This window comes from Mesocricetus auratus, unplaced genomic scaffold, assembly GCF_017639785.1.
Source record: "Mesocricetus auratus isolate SY011 unplaced genomic scaffold, BCM_Maur_2.0 Super-Scaffold_100008, whole genome shotgun sequence".
In the NCBI taxonomy this organism is placed as follows: domain Eukaryota; kingdom Metazoa; phylum Chordata; class Mammalia; order Rodentia; family Cricetidae; genus Mesocricetus; species Mesocricetus auratus.
The window spans coordinates 11,733,775-11,755,833 of record NW_024429192.1 but is presented as its reverse complement, the minus strand read 5'-3'; the positions used below and the strand labels follow the sequence as shown (position 1 = coordinate 11,755,833).

The 22,059-nt window shown below is 43.5% G+C and overlaps 1 protein-coding gene across 6 annotated transcripts in view; it reads right to left on the bottom strand.

Moving 5' to 3' along the window:
* Nucleotides 1-22,059, bottom strand: part of LOC101836288 (amyloid beta precursor protein) — a 213,964-nt gene that overhangs the window by 112,183 nt on the left and 79,722 nt on the right. For all 6 annotated transcript variants that reach the window (XM_040750547.1, XM_040750548.1, XM_040750549.1 and 3 more), the window contains exons 4-5: nt 12,416-12,528; nt 9,750-9,943 (exon numbers count right to left, since the gene is read on the bottom strand). In XM_040750547.1, coding sequence (XP_040606481.1) covers nt 9,750-9,943; nt 12,416-12,528 — 307 coding nt within the window. The remainder of the gene's footprint in view (nt 1-9,749; nt 9,944-12,415; nt 12,529-22,059) is intronic.

Below are 22,059 nucleotides of genomic sequence, written 5' to 3'. Positions count from 1 at the left end.
AAAGACAACAGGTTGTAGTCACCATGAGCATCTAACAGAGGTGGCACCCTGGGCACAGAGCCCTGAAGAGTGCTTTTGCATTTGACAAGGTGACATGGGGGATGGCTGAGAGGTCTGACTAGGACATTCCCAGTTCCCAGAGCAGCCTCAGCCTTGCAGGTCCAGCCTGCATATTATGTATGTGTTCGTTCATTAGTCAGTAGATCAAAAAGCAAACTGTGCCCCCATGACCAACTCCCACTACCCCCCCCCTCGCCCTGTTCCCCATCCATTCAGAGGATCTTGTCTCCATCCTCTTCTCTTGGGTACTATGAACAGGAAGTTGAGGGGGTGGGGGTAAAATAGGGGGAAGAGGGAATCATAGGATCGAAGACAGATCAGGCACCAGAGTGACCTCGAGTGATCTAAAGGTATAACATCAATTGGCAAGCTAAGCAATAGTGGAAGGACCACCTCGAATGCCCATTCCTGATAATGAACTTGATGTCTATAACTATCCGGGAGCCTTCATCCTGGGACTGATGGAAGCAGAGGCAAACACACAACTAAGCACTGAACTGAACCCAAGGAACCCAGTGACAGAGAGAGAGGAGTGATGAGCAAATTGGCAAGGAATGGGCTGGCAAAACCAGCAGAGACAGCTGATCTGAACAGGGGAGTGCTCTTGGACCCCAGACCGACAGTGGGGAGGCCAGAATGGGACTGATCTGGACCCCCCAAATGTGAGTGTCAGTGAGAAGGCCTGGGCAACCTATGGGGCTCTGAGCTGTGGATCAGTGTCTATCCCTGGTATACAATCTGTCTTCATGTGCCTATGGCACAAAGAGAGATGCTCTCTCAGCCTGGACTCTTAGGGGAGTGCCTTGACCCTACCAAGAGTGAAATGATAGACTTTAGACATCCCCTATGTGGAGGGATTTGGCAATAGGGTGGGAGGGAGGGTGGAAGGGGAGTGCGGGAGGAGGGGAGGGAGAGGGAACTGGGATTGACATGTGAAACAAGCTATTTAAAATTAAAATAAAAAATGATTAAAAAAAAAAAAAAAAAAAAAAAAGCAAACTGTGATACAGATTACCTAACATTTCCCATGTCAGAGAAAACAGGCTCAAGCAGATATACTAAGGGATCAAGTGTGGTTTTTACCATGTATTTTTTAATTTATTCTTAGAGAATTTCATCTGTTTACATCTTTTGATGGAATTCAGCCCTCCACATCCTCTTCTGCAACCCCCCAAGCCACAGCTACCTCCCAACTTCATGTACTCATTATTTATCTACATATTCACCAGGCAGTCTATTGGTGTGGTGCTGCTGGTATTTGCCTAGGCACAGGGCCAACCACTGGCTCACGGGCAACCTACCCTGGGCTACCTCCCTGAAGAAAACTGACACACCCTCCCCATGAAGATATTAACTGCCAATAGCTCCTCAACTAGGAGTGAGGCTCCTCCACCAGCTGCATTAGAGTCTTGACTGGCTTGGTCTTACACAGGTCTTGTGTATGTAGTCACAGTTGCTATGGGTTCACATGTGCAACAGGCCAATCATATCAAAGAAAAACCTTCCTTCCTTCCTTCCTTCCTTCCTTCCTTCCTTCCTTCCTTCCTTTCTTTCTTTCTTTCTTTCTTTCTTTCTTTCTTTCTTTCTTTCTTTTGTAGTAGCTCTCACACTTCTGTGATGATCTCTGAGCCTCAGAAGTGTGCCCCAGATGTCACTTCTTAGGGTTTTGTACTCCATTCTCTTATTCTTTACGATTTGACTAGCTGCGGGTCTCTGTCTAAGAGTCTGGTACTGTGGAGAAAAGACCATCTTGCATACTAATGGGACTTTCTACACCTACTTGAACTCACTCAAGTCCTGGCTTCAGCTGAACAGGGCAAATCCATCATCTTTAACTTCAGGTTTAAATACTGGTCCACTGGAAATATCACTTCTTAAACTTGGAGAGTGACGGATATGGTTTTAAGTCTGCCCAAGTTATTGACTTTATTCTTTGCAGAAAAACATGGGTTTATATTTTGCTAAGTTTCTTAGGGAAACCTATCGGCACTAGCTCATGCCACATAGCTCTATTAAGAGAAGCTTCTTTTGGCATAACAACTTAATTTGTAAATGAAATTTTTAAAATGACTTTTACAAGAGACAGTGGTAAATTCCATATGAACAAGGGGTTTTACGCTAAAAAAATGACATTACTGAAACTTGATGCCAGTTTCAACAAGAAATTAGAAGCTGGGCAGTAGTGACACACACCTTTCAGCCCCAGCACTCAGGAGGCAGAGGCAGGAGGAGTTCTGTGAGTTTGAGGCCAGTCTGGTCTACAGAGTTCTAAGACATCCAAGTCTATACAAAGAAACTTTGTTGTGGAAGACAGACAGATAGATGATAAGAAGAAAGAAAGAAAGAGAGAGAGAGAGAGAGAGAGACGGAGGAAGGACGAGGGAGAGGGAGAGGGAGGGGGAGAAATTATTCCTTGTAAGTACTGGGCACTAGTGCCTGAATCCAGTCAAAATAATAAGAATCTTTATTTTCTTACTCTTGCCTGACTATCTGACCATGGCCCACTGTCTTAAAAATATCCATCAACACATGTCCTTCAAATGCCACTTCCAAATGTGTGGTATGTGTCATTAGATGATTTCCTATTACTGGGCGATGTGTGTGCCAGGGCTCAGTTAGCACAGTCCCCTGCCAGACGCACCTCGGGTAGCAGCAGCCAAGTCCTGCCCAGCAAAGGCACTCCTTTCCGCCATCACCTGCTCAGGAACCAAAACAAACCCTACTGGCTTGGCCTCATCTCTGTAATCTGGTTGGGGCTATTAAATGAATTTGTTTTCCTTCTTGAGGTCTATGTGGTCCAAGTCTGTTAGATACAGAAACTCAGCATTTCTAATAAGACCTTGGCAGTGGCAGCCAGTGTCCTCAAGGGAGAAGCACAAGTCTCTGCGACTCTCCTATTCATCATTTTCAAATTAGTTCCTTTATTCAGACAAGAGCCAGCCAGACAGCCCAGCCCAGTGCTAGAAACTGCCAAGCTAGCATTTGAGACCGTTGCTTCTCAAAGCCACGTGCCGTTTCATCAATTCCATTCTTTCCCGACTCATCCACCGACAAAGATTGAAGGCCTTAATTTGTCTTTTGTGTGATTCACTTGGTGTCCGTCTAACGTCGTTAGTGTTTCTTCTCCCTTGAGCGTTCACTGGCATTTTCTGAAAATGCATCACAAGATTATTCTAAGAGTTTCAGCTCCATTGATACGAGGGAGAAGATGTATGTCCAAATAAAACTTAGCCCTCTGTCCTCTCTCTCTCATCTAATTTTAAAGACAGAAAGTGTTGATCTGATGCAGCCATAAATTCTCATGACAGCTGGGTACCAGGTAAGGCTGTGAATGATTCAGTATCACTACTGAAGACAGAAGCGATGGAATTTCCTGCTTGACTGGATGGCAATTTTTCAAAAACTGTGCTCTCAATAAAACCATGCGGTTGTTAATCTCTGAGAGTTCTTGGGGTACAGGACCATAATGAAACTGACTCTGCACTTAATATACCTGACAGGGTGCAGTGCACAAATCCCACCTTAATCTGAGCCTCCTATGCTGCCCACAAGGACTCTGGTCAACCGTCCATGAAAGCCCATGCTTAGTATTGGCCTGCTGTGAAGCATCTGACCCCAGAATACAACAGATGACAAACCACATCAAACATAACTCAAGGAACAAGCATTAAGACTATGAATACAAGGGCATGATGGCAGTGTTTGGGAATTAAGGCTTTTTTTTAGTTATAACTAAATATATATGTACCAAATTGATAAAACTTAACAATCAGATCAAACCATGGTAATTTCCCCCTAGTCTAACAGCTTCAAAAAAAATTCAAATAGAAAGCAATGGTCATTAAGAAGACAGAATCTTCCAAGTTTTAAATGCACTGAATATCTAAATATAGGAATTTCCTCCCAGAAAACTGTAGTAAAAATGACACCGTGGGGGGCTGGAGAGATGGCTCAGTGGTTAAGAGCAATGGCTGCAGCAGCTCTTCCAGGACTGGGGTTCAATTCCCAGCACCTACATGTAGTTCCACTCCCCGGGGGCTTCTGACAGCCTCCCACAGACATGCAGGCAAAACACCAACTCACACAAAATACAAATAAATAAATCATTTAAAAATGACATCATGGTTACATGTCACAAAATAATTTGGCACAAATGGGAAGTCTTAATTAAAACAACTTATTGCATTTAAGTACATTTTGATGGCAGATAGCGTTTTAAAACTGTAGCTCCAGTTAGGAAGGTTTACTTTGATCTCAGGAGGAAGGAAGGAAGGAAGGAAGGAAGGAACGAAGGAAGGAACGAACGAACGAACGAACGAACGAAGGAAAAGCTAAATGAGCCTCCAAAGGGAGTTTCTGGTTTTGTTTGTTTGTTTGTCTGTTTGTTTTTTTGGACAGGGTCTGAACTCCCAGACACCCTCCTGTCTTTGCTTCCCAAATGCTGGGACTATAGGCATGAACTGTGACACCTGGCAAAACTGCTTTCTTAAAATGTAGATTTACCTGTTTTTATTGTATGTGTACCGGTGTTTTGCATGCATTCATGTCTGTGTGGTAGGTGCATACAGGGCCCATGGAGAGTAGAGGAGGGTGTCAGATCCCCTGGAACTGGCGTGACAGATGGTTGTGAGCCACCATGTGGGTGCTGGGAACTGAACCCAGGTCCTCTGCAAGAGCAATAAGTGCTCTTGCTTAGCCTTTGAACATCTCTCTAGCCCCCAAACTAGGGATTTCTAACACAAGCACAGTCTGAGACATCACAGGGCTGTCCTATACACTGTGAGATGTTTGCCAGTGTCCTCATCTCTACCCCTACACCCCATGACGGTGACACTCCTAACTCACTCCCACCCACCCACCCACACCGTGACAACTGAAAAGGCATGCAGATATTTCCAAAGGCCTCTTGAGTGGAAATCCCTCCCGCTTGGGAGTTACTGCTCTTAACTGGACTTGTCTGTTTCTTAAATCACAGAATCCTTGCAAACACCTGGTAGTCTCATGAATGGATATAACTTGTATTTCCTGGGATTTTTTTTAAGAGCTCCACTTGGCCGATAGAAACAGAAATGATTCACTGATGCCAATGAAAAAGTCTAAGAATGGACATTAAAGGGTCAATGTGGTGACCTGTCCCTACATCCCCAGCCAATGTGGAAGCTGATGCGAGAGGACAGCGGGCTGAAGAAGGCTCCCCAAACTACAGAGGGAGACTCTTCCTCAGAAGGAAATGAAATCAGAACAACAAAAGGGCAAAGGCTGTATTTCAGTGGTAAAGTGTCCCCCGCCAAGCATGAGGCCTTAGGGACAATGGTCAGTACTGCCAAAAACACAAAACAAAACAAACACAGGCTGCCTTTTACCCAAGGGCCTAGAAAAGCAGCCTTTTCTACATTTATAACTACAGTTATCTCACCTTCTTGAGAAATAAGATATTCATGTGGGCACCATGTTAAAGGTCAGTAAGAAACCATTTATTTTCCTTTGGTCTCAGCATTCTGTCACTACCGTTTCTAGCCTTAGAGTTTTCTGATGCAATTTCTTGTAATTATTGCCTATCTAAAATGATGTTTATCTGTTTTTATTTTTCTAATACCAACTAGTTTGAGTATATATGCTGGCCTTTGGCTATTATGCCTTCATCTGTGTATGTATTTGGTGTCAAGGACCCTCCAATTCTATTCAAATATTTGCTGAGTTCCTAATGTGTACAAAATTACGCCAGGTGTTACCACATGCCCAGTCACATAAATACAAACTCCCAGGAAGTAAGGCAGCTGTTAACACTTGGAATCCCATCACCGGGAACATCTTAGCTCCTGAGTTTCTTTCTGAGCAGCTCTAACTAATTTTAAGAAGAAATTGAATTTCTGACTTTTATTCCTTCTTGGAGAGAAATAAAACTGAGAAAAGTTAGTTTTATTTTATAGCTATCACGCAACTCCACTGCAACATTTCATACATCCAAAACACATGGCGGATCTTTTCTCATTTCGGCATTGCATGAATGATCTCATTATTCATCAACTCTCTCCAATTATGCTAACGAAGACCCAATAACACAGAATGGAAAAAGATGGGCTAATCTAGAAGGATGGTGCAGTACTGAATTGCCAGTTATTACTGTGTTCCCTATATACTAGGCTCTAAAGGAGGACCTGAACTCAAGAGTCATGATTCAAGAGACAGCAGGCTCATAGGTAAAGGAAGTGCAGCCAATGAAGCTAAAAAGGCAGGAGAAGGAACAGTGGAATCGGGAATCGAGGGAGAACACAATAAAAAAGACAAAGGCAGGGACAAGGAGCTAGAAGAAGGTACAGAGGACATTTAGGCAGCAGGGCAGATCTCCTCATCTGCTTAATTAACATAAGTTGGGTGTCTTGTAGAAATGTGCAGTAGGCAGCCATGGAAGAGTCGTCGGTACAGCAAGGAAGGAAGGCGGTGTTAGGTGAAAGTGGTTAGCTTGGATGGGCTGCTGTGTGGAAGACGATCTGGCCCCAAATAGGCTGAGGCGATTAGGTGCATCCAGAAACACTACAGTCTCATCTGACATTACAGCATGAATAAGAAATGGAATTAACTACAGTTACACAATTTGATAGCTTAGAAAATTCAGAAGCAATTACAGGAAGAAATTAAAGTCTTCCTTGGTCTTGAGAACTGACCAAAGTATGTTTAGAAAACATGAGGGTATCAGTCAGTCTAGGATGTGTGGCATATATAAATGGCTCTCTGTGCAATCTGTCCTGAATAGGAAGATCAGGGACAATGAAAAGAAGGAATGGAGGGAGGGAGGGAGGGAGGGAGGGAGGGAGGGAGGGAGGGAGGGAGGGAGGGAGGGAGGGAGGGAGGGAAGGCAGGTCAATAGATTCCAAGTTGGGGCTGGGACAATGATGGTGAATTACAACAAGATCTGGTGAGTATTTCACATGTAAGATCAGAGTAATAGTTGGTGATTGTCTCTAAGGGATGAGGGAGGCAGGTGCCTGAAACAGAATACAAATGAAGATGAATAGGGAGGATCCAGACAGCATTTCAAGCAGATGGTGATGACAGGGTGACCATGTGACCCAGTGTGCCTATCCCCTTCAGGTGATGACTGAAGTCTGAGTGGTGTCTCTCTGGTCTGGATAACATACTGTATGCTTTCTCCAGGAGGTAGCATAGGACATTCAAACAGCACACCCAAAGTAGAAGAACAAACATCTCATACTTTAGTGTCTGTAACCCTGAGACCAGAAAGGAGTCATATAATCGGAGATGGATATCAAGAAGGTGAAGTTACTTGGTGACCGTCACAAATAAGCAAGAGACTTGGGTCAGAATGAAAAGCCATCTGTCTGGATCAATTTCCAGCAGCAAGAGAAAGGGCCTCTGATTCAGTGGTTTCCTACAATATCACCAAAGATGGTTGCAATGGTGCCTGTTAGTCAGAAAAAGCGTAGCATAAAAAGATCAAGAAAACCAGATCCAATAAAAATGAGGATTTACAAGATACATAAAAATGTCTTACATGGGAACGAAGCTTGGCAAAGGCTGGTATCTCTCAAGAAAATAAAAGTAATCATTTTAAAATTTAAAGTCCCCCACAGGGCTGGGAGATAGGGCTTTGTAAAGTGCTTACAACACAGTCATGAGAGCTTGAGTTTAGTCCCCTCGGTATCCAAGTCTAAAAAAAATAAGGTGGAAGATACTTGAATACATCTAGGTGACCTCTAGTTTCTACTAGTTTCTACTTACACACACAGAGGGAGAGGGAGAGGGAGAGGGGGGAGGGGAGAGGGAAGGGGGGAGGGAGAGACCTTGTGACATCAATACCAGATCACCAAATCAGTTGTAAATACATATCTAGTGCCTTAGAGTTTTAACACCAGTGATGGAAGCTTCCAGGTTTAAATGACATGCTACATGTTTTCTCAGTTCACAGCGCAGTAATCAGAAGTTAGCAAGTTGAGTATCCAACAGCCTATGAGGAAAGACAATGGCTATGTAACTTGAATTTCCTTATTGAACACTGATTGCATTAGAACTCTATGGTCAGAGACCCAGGGACAGGATTTGTTCCAAAAGCCCCTGAAACTTTCAAATCCAGACATGGCTGACAAAGGACAGGAATGGGCTCGTATGTGAGAACTAAGCCACCTCATTTCTAGAAAAAGAGATAATTAAGTTGAATCCTTGCCCTTTCCACATGTGGCACATGGAACAGAGAGGTATGGGGGTCAGCTATCATGGAGAACCCCTAGCTCTTGATGGTAAAAAGTCTTAGAAGCAAATTCTGATTCCCCAAGACTTCTTGCTGGGGAAGCAAAAAGCTTACACAATCATAGACTTGAACTCTTATCATCACTGAGAAGTGTCTGAAAACTCTATTTTCAGTGTCCTTGGCTCTATGTCAATATAAACCAAAGGTAAATTTTTGGGGGGATGAGGGCAAAACAACTAGCCAGGTGCAGTAGTGAAAGCCTTTCATTTCAACACCCAGGAGGCAGAGGCAGGTAGATCTCTGGGTTCCGGGCTTGCCTGTTCTAGATAGCAAGACCAGGCCAGCCAGGACTGCACAACTGTCGATGTAGTCTCTACCCTGTCTCAAAAACAGATGGTGGATGGATGGATGGATGAAAAAGGTAAAGAGGGTACAAAAAGAACTATAACACTAACACACACACACGCACACACACACAAATCCTGAAAAACTCAGGCAACTGGTACTAAAATAAAGTCTCATCTTACTGATAGAAAAGACAGTATTCCTGGTGTATGTAAGTATTTCATATTAGTAAAATGATTAGAAATATTAGAATGTAGAGGAGTCCAGGGTTGAAGTGAGGAAACTCTACACTATACCCATACGCTATGTGATTCATATTTGGTGCTGTGTTTGAGCTGGTTAACACTGGGGAGCCACAGAGAGGACCGTGGATAGAGAACGTGAGTGCCGCTTTTGGGGATGGTGTAATCTGACTTGATCAATGAGCCAGGTAATAAATAGTTCTAGCTCAGACATTCTGGTTTCATAGCTTCATGATTTGAATATGGATGTTTCTCTCTAGGTGAAAGTGGAAATAGGATAATGAATTAAAGGACCAAGACCCCAAGAAAAAGGAGGTAAAATTATGTCTACAAGCAACCATCAAACTGAAGATGGTTAAAGAACTTTAGCAAGCATTTATGAATGTTGCTAACTATAGTCAAAGGAAAAAGATGATGGGGGAACCCCGCCCAAAACATAAACAAAAAAGAAACCCCCAAAGCAAATATATACACACACACAAACACAAAGCAAATCTCCCTTAACAAAAATTTGTACTGAGTTCACAATCAACAAAAACTCTGGGAGAGTGTTTAAAAGTATTTCCAAAAGACAGACAGAAATCATAGCTCGGGCCTCACAACTACCAACTTCCTGGTAGAACTTCCAATGAGTGGCTGTTTGTAGGGTTTGATCAGTATTCTTGACGGTGAAATATAACAGCTCAATTATTTCATGACGGCCCATCGACAACATGAACAGTAAACAGCACTCAGTAATCAGAGCAGCACTTCAGGATGAGTTTTCTGCCAGCAGCCAATATAACAGGAATGCGAAGGGATCTTTTCAGGGTGAAACAGCAAGATGCATTCAGAGAGAACACACACCGCAGCAGGAGACGCTCAGTCTCTGCCAGCCAAGACAAAAGCCACCTTACCCGCCATCAGTGTAGTCTGTGTCTGCTCCACCCCACCACACATCAGAGTCATCCTCCTCCGCATCAGCCGAATCGATGTTGTCGCTGTCCTCAGCCAAGGGGCAGCATACGAACTCCACCCCTCGGAACTTGTCGATGCCGCAGGGCAGCAGCATGCCGTAGTCGTGTAGGTTGGTGCTCTTCTCGCTGCACGTCTGGGGGGGGGAGGAGACAGTGAGGGAGGGTCCAGAGATTGCACACCGCCACACCAGCAGGGACAATCGGTGAGGGCAGACACATTTGGAACCAATTTCCCAGGGCAAGGGCGACTTGCTGTCTGGATTCACTTCCGACCCTGTCTTCAGCGTGTGCTGCTTGTTATTCTTTCTATTGTCACCTTGACATGTGACCTGGAGAGGTGGCTCAGTGGTTAAGCTTGTTGCCCTTGTAGTGGCCCCCTGTGCCGTCCCCAGAACTCACAGGATGGTTCAGGACCATTCTTACCTCCAGTCACAAGGGACCCAATACCTGCCACTGACTACGGCTTCGGCTTCTGGGCACCAGGTGTGAGCATGTGTGCACACGCGTGCGCACGCGCACACACACACACACACACACATTCATGTCCATAAAATAAAATACATCTAAAAATCCCTTTGAAACGTATTTGGATATTTTCTGGTTCAGAAGGCTAACATGGGGACAAACAGCAGGGGTAATTTATGCTTTGGGCTGTGGTGACTTATCAGCGTTGAGGGTGGCTCCTACATCTACCCATGCCCACACATCCACCCTAGATGTAGATCTCTTCCACTCAGTTCTACCTTATTCTGGAAACTCTGTTTCTTGGCTAATTTCCCAGAGTCCCATTCCCAGAAAGAAAGAAACTGTCCCCCTCAGACACAAAGAAGTCAGAACTCATAGAAGTCAGGGATTTCTTTCTCAGTATCCTTTTGATACTCTGGGATCTGGTAATTTTACACCAATCTGTGCTAAGAGAAAACTGAGAAACTATCTCTCAGTGACAGAACAAAGATTAATAGCTCAATATGCCTAAGGAAAGAGTAAAAATGTTATAAATGTATTCTAACCTCACAGGAGTCAACAGTTTGTTGTTTCTTAGTAAAAAAGTATTTTTCCTTTGAAAATTCAAAAAAAATGCAAAGGGATGTTATCAGTTGGGCATCTGGACTTCAAATTATGTGGTCTGCTTTAAGCTCAGCTCACCCCTAAATTTCACAATCATGTTTATGAAGTTTGATTTATGGTAAGCCAAAACACACTACTTTATGAAAGGCAAAAATAATGTTAGATACTTTTATTGTTTCTTTCCTTCTCGAAGCTCAACAGATTTGACATTTTGGACCAAATAATCTTATGAGGAATCAGGCCTGGTGGTACAGACCGTAATTCTGGCTACTTGGAAGGCTGTGGCAAGTTCAAAGACTAGTTGACCTACAGAGTGAGTTCAAGGCCGACTGAGCCACTTAGCAAGACTCTACTTTGTAGAAGTGAGGACTGGGAGACAGCTCAAGGAGGGATTACAGATCAGCATGCAAGGACACTGGATTTGATTTTTGATAGAAAGCAAAGGAGAAGAAATGTTTCAGGGTGCAGCCTGCCCTGTTAACTGTAGGGTAATTAGCACGCTGCTGGTCTCTGACTGCTCTGGGACAATGGTGGCACCCCTTGCTGCTGTGACAAGGAAAAAAATGTCCAGCCTTCCTAGGAAGAAACAGGCATGGGACACTGACCCTAGTGGTGAACTCCCGAGATACAGAGAGGACCCAAATTCTACAACACTAATTCCACCATCCTGACACAACACTTGGGAGAAAAACGCTGTAATTATACCAAAAGGACAGTTTTGAGGGTGGCAATTCCACAAAGTGACACTGCATTCTCTTGTCTTTAATCTTTCACCGATTTAGCCAAAAGCAGGGGTTTGCAAAGGGCTAAGCATGCCGCCACAGACTCACTCACTGTGGAAAGGAAGACGGCAGGGTAGCCTGGTGAATACAAACCTAGAAGGTCACAAATGGTATTGTGACCTGTGGCCTTTGAGGTGGTTTTGGACATTTGGCTTCTTTGTTCTACTATTGCGTTTGCCAGTCGCTAGTAGAATTATGAAAACCACATGGAACACCCCCCCCAAAAGAGAAAGTAAATTGAAAAAGATGTACATCTTAAAGTTACATCTATTGAAGATGAGAGCTTTAAGTCCATTTGTAAGATGTGGCCCAAACTTATAACTAATAGGCACTATTTTTGATCATTAGAATGGTTCCTGGATAGAGGGGGCCAACTTCGTGCATGGACAAGGGATGCAGCAGCTAGCTGGAGTTTCTGTTCCGTGGTCTTGCAAAATTACTCTTAAATAGTAAACTTAACTGTTTTTGTTTGTTTTTCGAGATAGGGTTTCTCTGTATTGCTTTGGAGCCTGTCCTCGAACTAGCTCTGTAAACCAGGCTGGCCTCGAACTCACAGAGATCCTCCTGCCTCTGCCTCCCGAGTACTGTGATTAAAGGTGTGTGCCGCCAACTTCTGCTCACTGAACTTAATTTTTAAAGCGCTTCAGTTACTTGTATACAGTTTCTATAAAGAACTCGTTGTGTTGAATAACTCCTGAAATGTCTTTGTATGCCCCCAGAAGATCTCTCTGTAAGAAGGCAATCGTGGACTGGTACCTCTTTGGCGACCGTGTGCCAGTGAAGATGTGTCTCACAAACATCCATCCGCTCCTGGTGTAGAAATTTGCACTTGTCGGGGACGAGGAGGGCGTCACTTACAAACTCGCCAACTGAAAGAGAGGAAAGCCACTGCGTGTTATTCTGTGTGCACTCCTGACCTCACCACGGATACACAAAGGCCAGGCAGAGGTCAGAGCACTTACCCACCTTTCAGTGCCTAAAAAGCCGCCACTGAGACCTCAGGAACTTTAGAACGGCGGGTCAGTCTCTTTAAACAACCAACTTCCTTGCCACCATGGCCTTCTTGTCCCTAAGCTCCCTCCACAGTATTCCCAGTGCCGTCTGCTTTAATTAATGTTTCTTCCTTCATATAAAAGCTGAATAACTAATCACTGATAGTCATTGTCAGCAAGGAGTCAAATACAAAAATGGACAGTTTCAATTTGAGCAGTGTCAACATTTATGTTATTTTTTTTTCTTTTTTGGTTTTTACGAGACAGGGTTTCTCTGTATTGTTTCGGAGGCTATCGGTCCAGCCCGGCCTCGAACTCACAGAGATCCGCCTGCCTCTGCCTCCCGAGTGCTGGGATTAAAGGCGTGTGCCACCACCGCCCGGCCATTTATGTATTTATCTATTTCTGTATTTTGAAATTTTGAAACTGCTTGCAAACTCTTAGAGACTATAGCATTTTCAAACATTAAGCCCCAAACAATGCACACATATAAATGTTTATTATATATGGGTTTATATAAAACACACGGGAAAGACTAATTCCAACTTCTGGAATCTGTTTCCTTTTAACTTTACATTTCATGTGGCATGTTCCTAGGCATGACTGGCACTTCAGATTTAGAAATATTATATAATGTCCCTCTTACACTCGCATATTCATAAAGGGTGAAAGATGGACAGTGGAAAATAACACATAAGGGGTGAAATTAATTTCTCTTGATACTATTCACTGTGGTATCCCCATGCATTAAGAACAAAATCTGCACACAATAATGAGGATCTGTTGAATAAAGAGATTAAATTCTGTACTAGAATGAAGCATGTATAGGGTCATCATAGCGAAGGAATGGAACTGGTTCTCTAGGGAAGGTGTTGAGGCAGAAATAACAGTAAAGATGAGTTGGATGGGCAAACAGAGTACACCACTGAAGAATGAAAAGAAGTTCCTCAGCGTATGGGCAGTATCTATTTATCATCTGAGTTTCTCTGACAAACACAGAGTTACTCCACTCCAGGCAACAGAATCAAGATAATCAACCACAGGCATGCTCAGGGGCAGTCTCCCAGGTGATCTAGATTCCTTCCAGTTGATGATTAACACTGACCATCACACTATTACATCCATATCTCTGATGCAGTTCTGGCAAACATGCTCCTACTAGAGGACGGACGGATGGATGGATGGATGGATGGATGGCAAAATGAAAAAAAAAAGTAATTGCATCAATCATACATCTCTCCACAGAGCCATGATGTCATCTCCTATAAATCCACTTCTCCAGTGAGAAACCTCTGTCAAGAAACCTGCCCAAAGGCAACTCGGACCTCGGGAGCTTAAACAGATACAAACTATAAGGAAAGAGACAGCAATGAGAATGATGCCACAACTTTCTTTTATGTAGTGACATAAAATAAAGCAAAACAAATAACAGCAGTAAACAAACCAACTCAGAAGAGCGGGAGAATTCAAATAAAGGCAGTCCTTTCTTAAACGAATACATCTTTCGCAAGTGAACTACTCAGGGCGTCTGAGGCCAGGTAACCAGGCTGCTAGGAAGAACACCTAATGACTGAGGCATTTCAGGACAAGGCTACAGGACGCCTCAAGTGACCACCGGCCCATCCTCCTCAGTTAGCATGGGTCAGTCATATTCACAACTGTTCAGAATACTAAGTAACAGTTTTTGTTTCACAAGTAATTATTGGAAAGATTCAATGGCCAGACCAAGATATTGAATCCATTTGTGTCAAGATCAAAAACAAATATAAGGCATTCTAGACCAACGCATGAATGAGTTCTTGGGGTACAAGAAGAAAAACTGGCATTAAGTAACAAAACCAAACTCCCATTTCCATCTGTCCAGGTCTAGATTACGAGGCTGAACCAGTCACAAAGGATAGTTACTTCAGTAACAGGCGAGCCCTGTCTACAGGGCAACCATTGCATTAGCTACATTCTAACAGCCCTGCACACTATTTTAAAAGGATACTGGAATTTTTAATTTGCAAATGTTTTCCTTCACATCGCAGACATGACTATAAGCTGCAGATATTGCCTATGGCTAAAGGAAATGGCTTTAGCCAAGGATTAATACTAGTTCCTTAAGAAGCCCTCAGGACAATGGGCAAAAGGGAAAACTCATTGTTCCCTACCGTTAAACTTAGCAATGGGCAGCACTTCTTTTCTTCCTCTGAGAGTTGGGAAAGCATATTAGAACACTACTCATCACAAAGGTTAACTGGTTAAAGCATAAAGCTCTCTCCAAAAGTTTGACAGAGACTGGAGAGATGGCTGGGCAGTTAAAAGGACATACTGCTGCTGAGTTTGGGTCCAAGCACCCACGCTGCAATTCCAGTCCCAGTGTGATCCAATACCTCTGGCTTCTGTGGGTATCTGTATTCATATGCAGGTATTCACATGGGTACACACACCACACCGCACCACACCACACACAATTAAAAATGAAAATAAATCATAAAAACTTTAAGGAAGTATTTAAAAGATTGGGGTCTTTATGCAACTTTGATAAAAAATTAATTAAAAATAAATCTATGCTAGAACAGAGTTTAGTTTTATGGGAAATCCATTTGTTTTTATGTAAATTTAGAGCAGTATGAAAAATTAAAGTTTATTGATTTTTTTAATCCATAGTAGGAATAGCCTGGGGTTTTCCATACACAATAATGGGTGTTTTGAGTGTTGAAATAAGCCTGTTTGTGTGGATTAATCCTTAAAGTGCAAAAATTCCCTAACACAATTCAGATAAAAGAGGCCAATGCTCAAAATAAAAGCAGAATCATGAGACGTTGTACTCATATTTACTTATTTTCTAGGAAATCAGGTACCATTTACTGTAAATGGAAAATTCTTTAATATACACCAGACATGTTTATTGGTAGCCATTCAAACTTTTTATATGGAAAAAATGAAAGTTTCATATTTAAAGCACACTTGCAAATTTTGGTGGAGAGAGGGTTTTTAAAAATAAATAAAATGTGCACTTGGCTGCTTGGCTGAAGTCTTGGCAAGTAAGTAAAGATGCAATAGGGACCCTGACGTTTCTGCCTGCTGGCTCTTTGGTGGTCTGTGAGAACAAATGTCTAGCCTCAATCACCTCAGTTTGTAGATGGCTGGAAGAAGCCCAGTCAAGAGATTCGCTCACAGAGCCAACAGGCAAATAGAACTGGACTAAAATCTCAAGTGTCCTTGGTCTCTCTCCATCCCCCGAGAGATCTTGAGTCTTCCATAAACTCTGGTCACAATGGTTTAACCTGGCCAGTTTTTCTTGGGTTTCATTTTTTAAAAATCATTTGTTCTAAGCCTATGGAATACTTTGATATTATGATCTACACTGTGGGTCATCCGGCAATTTAAAAAAACTAGACTTAAATTATCCAGTAAGCCAAACAAACTGGCTGGGAGCACATTCTGACTTGCCGATTCTAACATGTTGGACAGTGGCTTGAACATGGAGGGATTGCGTGACACTATGAGGTTCAGACCTCTCTGTACTGCCATTATTGGACAACTTTCTCATGCTCCATAGTCACAAGACAGATGGTCCATGGAAAACCTGTGACCTCATATCCATGTGCTAGACAGAATGGATGAACGATCGGAGATTTTCTGTAATGAAACTTCTTAGCTTTACTACAGGAAGACCCTCCCTTCAGACGACCCCCACCAACAGAGTGTATTTTTTTTACTACTGGATGTCCAAACTGAGCTGCAAGGGAACCTGAAAGTATTTCCAACTGAGCACACAGGCACCCTGACACAAAAGAACGCAGAATTCTTTGAGAAAGCAAAGAGTGGCACTGGATAGTCAACAAGTGAGAAGCAGACTCTCCAATACTGTGCAGTTCAAAAGCAGGAGTGCATTTCCAATTACTATATTGTGCCTTTACAAAGAGACATGATTCCTGGAATGAGGCGGAACTAGGACTACAAACAGCCACTTAAAGAAACTCAAGGAGACCCTACCAGTTCACCCCACAGGCAAAAGCAAGAGGGGAACCAGTATGAGACAGCTGAGTGAAAGTTCTCAAACCTGAGGCTGTCTCTGGGACTCAGAATGGTTTTTGAAGAAACTGATTTCAAAGATTTCAAAGGTAAAGAAGCTGTCATACATCAGTTCTCTGAGGCACAAAGATTTCAGACTGAAAAAGAAAACAAACCAAAAAACTTTTCATTGGAGCGATACTACAGTTGGTATAGTGCTTGGCTTCCAAGCATGAGCTTGCGAGTTTGATCTCCAGAATTCATTTTGAAAAAATGGAAGCATGTAATCCTAATCCCAGTGCTGGGGAGGTAGAGGCCCCTGGGACTTGCTGGCCAGCCAGCCCAGCCTGCTTGAAGAACTCCAACCGTGAGAAGTCACACTTCAAAAAAACGAGGCGAAGCATATGTGAGAAATGACAGTCAAGGTTGTCCCCTGATCTCTACATATGTGCATGGACACACAGACACACATGCATGCAAGCAAACTACTGTGAATTCTCAAGAGTAGAGTAAATGGCCAGAATCACAGGAATAAAAAAAACCAAAAGGTCTGAAGGCCAATGGATTTCTACCCAACGTGTAGCCTACTCTCAGAGGCTGGAGATTGTCTTAAAGGGAGTGTGGTGGGGCTGGCAGCGGCATAATCGAAAACAACCAAGCTCCTCCTGATGGATCCGAGCCTATCTCACCAGGGAGGCGAGGTGGGAATCCCAGTAACTGTGAGTAACGTCGCCCCCCCGGGACTTCAGTGCAGCTTCTCCCACGGGCTTCAGAACCTTGCAAAAGAGGCAGCTACAACAGTCACATTTCTAGTTTTCTAAGAAAAGAAGGCAAGAGAAAACATGTAACCAAGCAGGTCACCCTTGTAGGAGGCAGTAGAGCTGGGAGAATTAAATGAGTTCATTTTCACAAAGCACTCAACCCACCATCCAGAGCAAAGGTGCTCCATGAATTCCTGGTACCCTTCCCCCAGGAACCATGTGCCAACCGTGTCTTCTATTGGTAATATCTGTAGTAATAAAAACAGCAGCAGGTACTCATCACTGCTTACTGCGACTCATGTACCGACTGCAGGCAACAGGGCTCACACTGACTATGTTATCAACAATCTGCATCAGCCTCGCAGATGAAGAGGTGCTGCCGTACGTTTGAATATCACTTATGATACGACAAACAACAGCACCAGTCAGCAGAGTGACAGAGTCCCCAGATAAGGGTAATTAACCCCCAAGGCTCACAATGGGCAGTGATCCCAGCAGGAAGTCCAGGCATCTTCAAACACCTCTCCCCACCCAAGATGCTTCAGTCCATCCCAGACTCTTCATTGGCAAGTTATTTACACATCTCTTAGTGCTCAGAATACAGAGAAGGGACAAGAGACACAATATGATAGCATTCTAGAGGGAAATAATAAGGAACAACCAGTCAGCTGGTGAGAAAGATTATAGAGAAAAAGTGGGGGGATGGTGTGGACAAGATGTAGAAATTCACTGGGTGGTAAGAGTGAATAGGACACTTGAGTAGGCCAGAGGACATGAGAGAAAAAAAAAGAAAGCATTGTGCATCAAACCGAAAACATTCCAGTCACAGAGTAAGGGGTACCGAAGACCAAGACCCTAGCAAGTGCATGCTGATGAGACTCAGACAAAAGCAAGAGGAGGAGAATTCTCGTAGAGGAATAATTTGCAAGAGATCATGGCGGATGAGAGCAGACTCCAAGGCCTTCAACTACAAAACTGATCAGCATTGTTGAGAAACGCAGGAAGCCTGACATGGTTTACACAATTATTTGTGTCAAAGGAGTCAGCACTGGAAAGAAGAAGAACAGGTTGGAGTTGCTGCAGTTATCCATGTGAGAAGTAACCATGTCTCAGAGTACGATGACAACGGTAGGCTGAAGGCCAAATCTAATGAACCGCTAGAAACAACGCCTACCCCTACTATGCAAACTAGAAGACACTTCTCGCTGAAAATGATGAACAGCATCCGATGTTTCTCCTTTGTCCTCAGAAATGTACAAATAACCAACTGAGATTCATGTACTCTTTAATCTACACTACTATATGTATATATATCAAAATGATAACTACAGACTGCATAAATGTTTACTCATATTTACTAGGAAAACCTTTTTTTTTTTTGTTTTACCACTTTAGATGTACTGACATCCTATAACATTTGCATGCTGACAACAGGCTGGGAAACAAATGTTCTGGGAGGCACTTGGATGGCTGGAATACTTTCAGAAGTGGCCAAAATATTTCTCAACCAACTCTGCGCATGACAGAGTTTTGTTCCACACGGTGGGTCACTTTTGGGTTCTCAAGAGGAACACATGAGTAAATTACACAGCTCTGCAATGTGACTATGCTGTCAACCAACATGTCACTGTAACTATTACAATAATAGCTGGCAGACAGGTTTCTTTAGAGAACTCCTTGCAGATGGCACAAACTAAGTGGATGGTACAAGATAAGCTAAAAACAAAAAGGAAGTGAACACTCCAAGTTTCATTTAAATCTTTCAGAGTTATTCAAGTGAATACAGTTCAGCCAAATAACATACCACAAACACACACTCACTTGTGAACACATGAATAGCAGGATGAGTAGGCAAGAGAAGTAGAATAACTATACCTCTCTATTAATAATGTTGGTTTTGAAATAATAACAAAAGATATACTTCAAAATGTAATGAGCAAAGACGTTAACAATTTTGAGGCTTTTGAAAAGCTTTACATAGGTACTGGAATTTTGATGCTTTACCAGAGCATTCTGAAATGAATGACAGAGGCAAAGGGAGATAGAAGCCGGATCTGCAGAGTGGGGTGAGAGTTTACAGACCAGAGAAGGTAGAACAGCCCTCATGGTAGTAGAGTAGATTTGGATCAACAGTGTGAACTCCTACGGAGGTTAGCGGAGACACAGAGAGACACGGAAATATCTACAAGAATACATACTCAAGAGTGACGAGGGGCAAGTGGATTTCTTTCCATATGCATGAGATTATTTTGTGACTGAGACTCAAATATGAAATACATTTATATTTCATATATAATAGCCTACCAGTAGTTTTATACAATTTTTTTTTCAGTATCTTGTTACATTGCCCCCAGCTGTCCTTGAACACTCAACACTCAGGACTCCAGAGAGCTGGATTTATAGATGACACTATGCTGACCCTTCTGCAATACCTTTCATGATTTTGTGAACGAAACAGCTTTTCACGGTGGGGAGTTTTCCATTTATGGCAAAACAGTGGCATTTAAGAAGTTGCCAATTATGAAGCTTTTTGTAATTCAGATTTTATGATAAGAGTGCTCACTCTGTAATTAGGATGACACTATAAAAAATGCTTACTGGCCAGAGAAGTTCAAAGAGGAACGAGAATACACACGGAAACCTAGCATAATCTGATGCAATTTTAAGTGAATACTCAGTATCACTGAGCACCGCTAAATGCCAAGCTGCCCTGGCGCTGTGTCCACAGAGGATACAAGCAATGAGGTGTGCAGCCTTCAGCGCCCCATCAAGAGTTTACAGAGCCTGGCGCAACAGAAATATAAAGCAGGTCACATATGTGGTTCCAGCCACATTTTAAAAAGCAATCTATAGTTTCACACACACACACACACACACACACATACATACACACACACACCTGACTTTAGTCACGTACTATATTTATCCTGGTATAGCCTATACTGCCTTTTAATGTGAAATCATTGCAAAACTAATTATCAAAGCATGCTGTATTTTCCCTTTGCAAGGATTCATGCATTATGCTGGCCTGGCCCTGTCACCTGGAAGAATGCGCTCAGGCAGTACCCTGCTCAGCCCAGGTGCAAAGGACCCCTTTAAAGGAAAGACTCTGCCCGCCTACCCTCCCTTTCTGGCTCTCTTCCTCTCTCTCTTTCCCACTGTTGCCCTGGGGCGGACAGGACTTTGCCTTTCTCCCTCTTCTCTTCCGTCCTCTCTCTTTTCTCTTTCCTTGCCCCCTTCCTTTCTAAGCTCTGTCTGCGTGGCGTGTTTGTCCGCCCCCCCCCACCCCAGGGTCACCCTCGCCTGCCATGGAATCCGCCAAGTTTCCTCACGTTTTATCATAACAGCCATGACTCAGCTCTCCTACAGGTGAAGTAAAGCTCTCTGGGCTAGCTACGTTTCAATGCTGTGTGGCCACACGCGCCCAGTGGACAGCAGTGAGCACAACACACTCGGCATGGCATTTTAGAGGTCAGGAATTTCTTTTGAGGACAGGCAGAGGTTATGGGAGAACATGCAAAGCCCGAGATGCTGGTTAGCAGAGAAACGGAGACCGAATACCCTGATGCTGCAGTCGTACTCACTACCTGATCATGGTGCACATTTGGGCACAGAGCCTCCAGGACTCCTTCTGTTACTGCCCTAAGCCCTATTTATCAGCTAACCGCCCAGCCTCCCCATTGGTTTTCTACAGTTCCGCTGTTACACTTTGTATGTATGGATATGTGACTGACTCAGATGTGGAAACCGAGGGACAGCTTCCTTCAGTCCTCACCCAGCCTCCTTGTTTCCTAGGAGCTGAAAAGCAGACCCCTGCAGGGACACCCTCCTGAGTTATGCTGCTTCTTGAAAGCAAAAACATCTTCACTGGTTGCTTTCTCCTAACACTTTCCTTCTCTCTACCTCATTAAAAAAATTTCACAACCGCGTAGATTTTTTTAAAGATGCAATTAATTAGAGTTATATGTGGTGCTCTAAAATTAAAAAAAAATAAATCAAAAACAATATCAACCCATGTAATTATTTGCAAAATGCCAACCAGGCTGATGTACAGCCAGGCAGGACAGCCACCGGTCATTAGCAAATCCTTAATCACAGCAGGGAGTGTACCCAGCATACTCTTCCACGTGGCTTATTCAGAAGCCCCTGTGGGAGTGAGGCAGGTAGAATCAAGACCCAAAGAGGTGCGGGAGGCGGGGCGGGGACCTGCTGCCCGCCTCATTCCAAGCCTTTCCACCTGGACCGGAAGCACACAGGCGGCAAACAACAAATGCCTTGGTTCCAGCCCTCAGATTCCAGGACCACCCTATCACACGACCCCCCTATCCCACGACCACCCTATCACACGACCACCCTATCACACAGCCTTGTCTTCAGTGTTCTCCACCTACTCCCCCAATCCAGACAGCACTTGCTCTGTTTTCCATCTTCAGCTCTTTCTTTCCCTCCCACCCCCCATCTTTTAATTTTAGTTCTGATTATATAAAACTCTGTCTCCCGTTTGGTGTTCATCTTCCATCGTCCCCCGAGGTATACTGCCCATGCTTAGGGACTCAACAGCCTTCCCTTCCAAGATGACCTCCCGCTTGACGTGCCTAGTCACTGCTAGACTCGGCTACATGTAGGTCAGCGCTTTTATGAAATG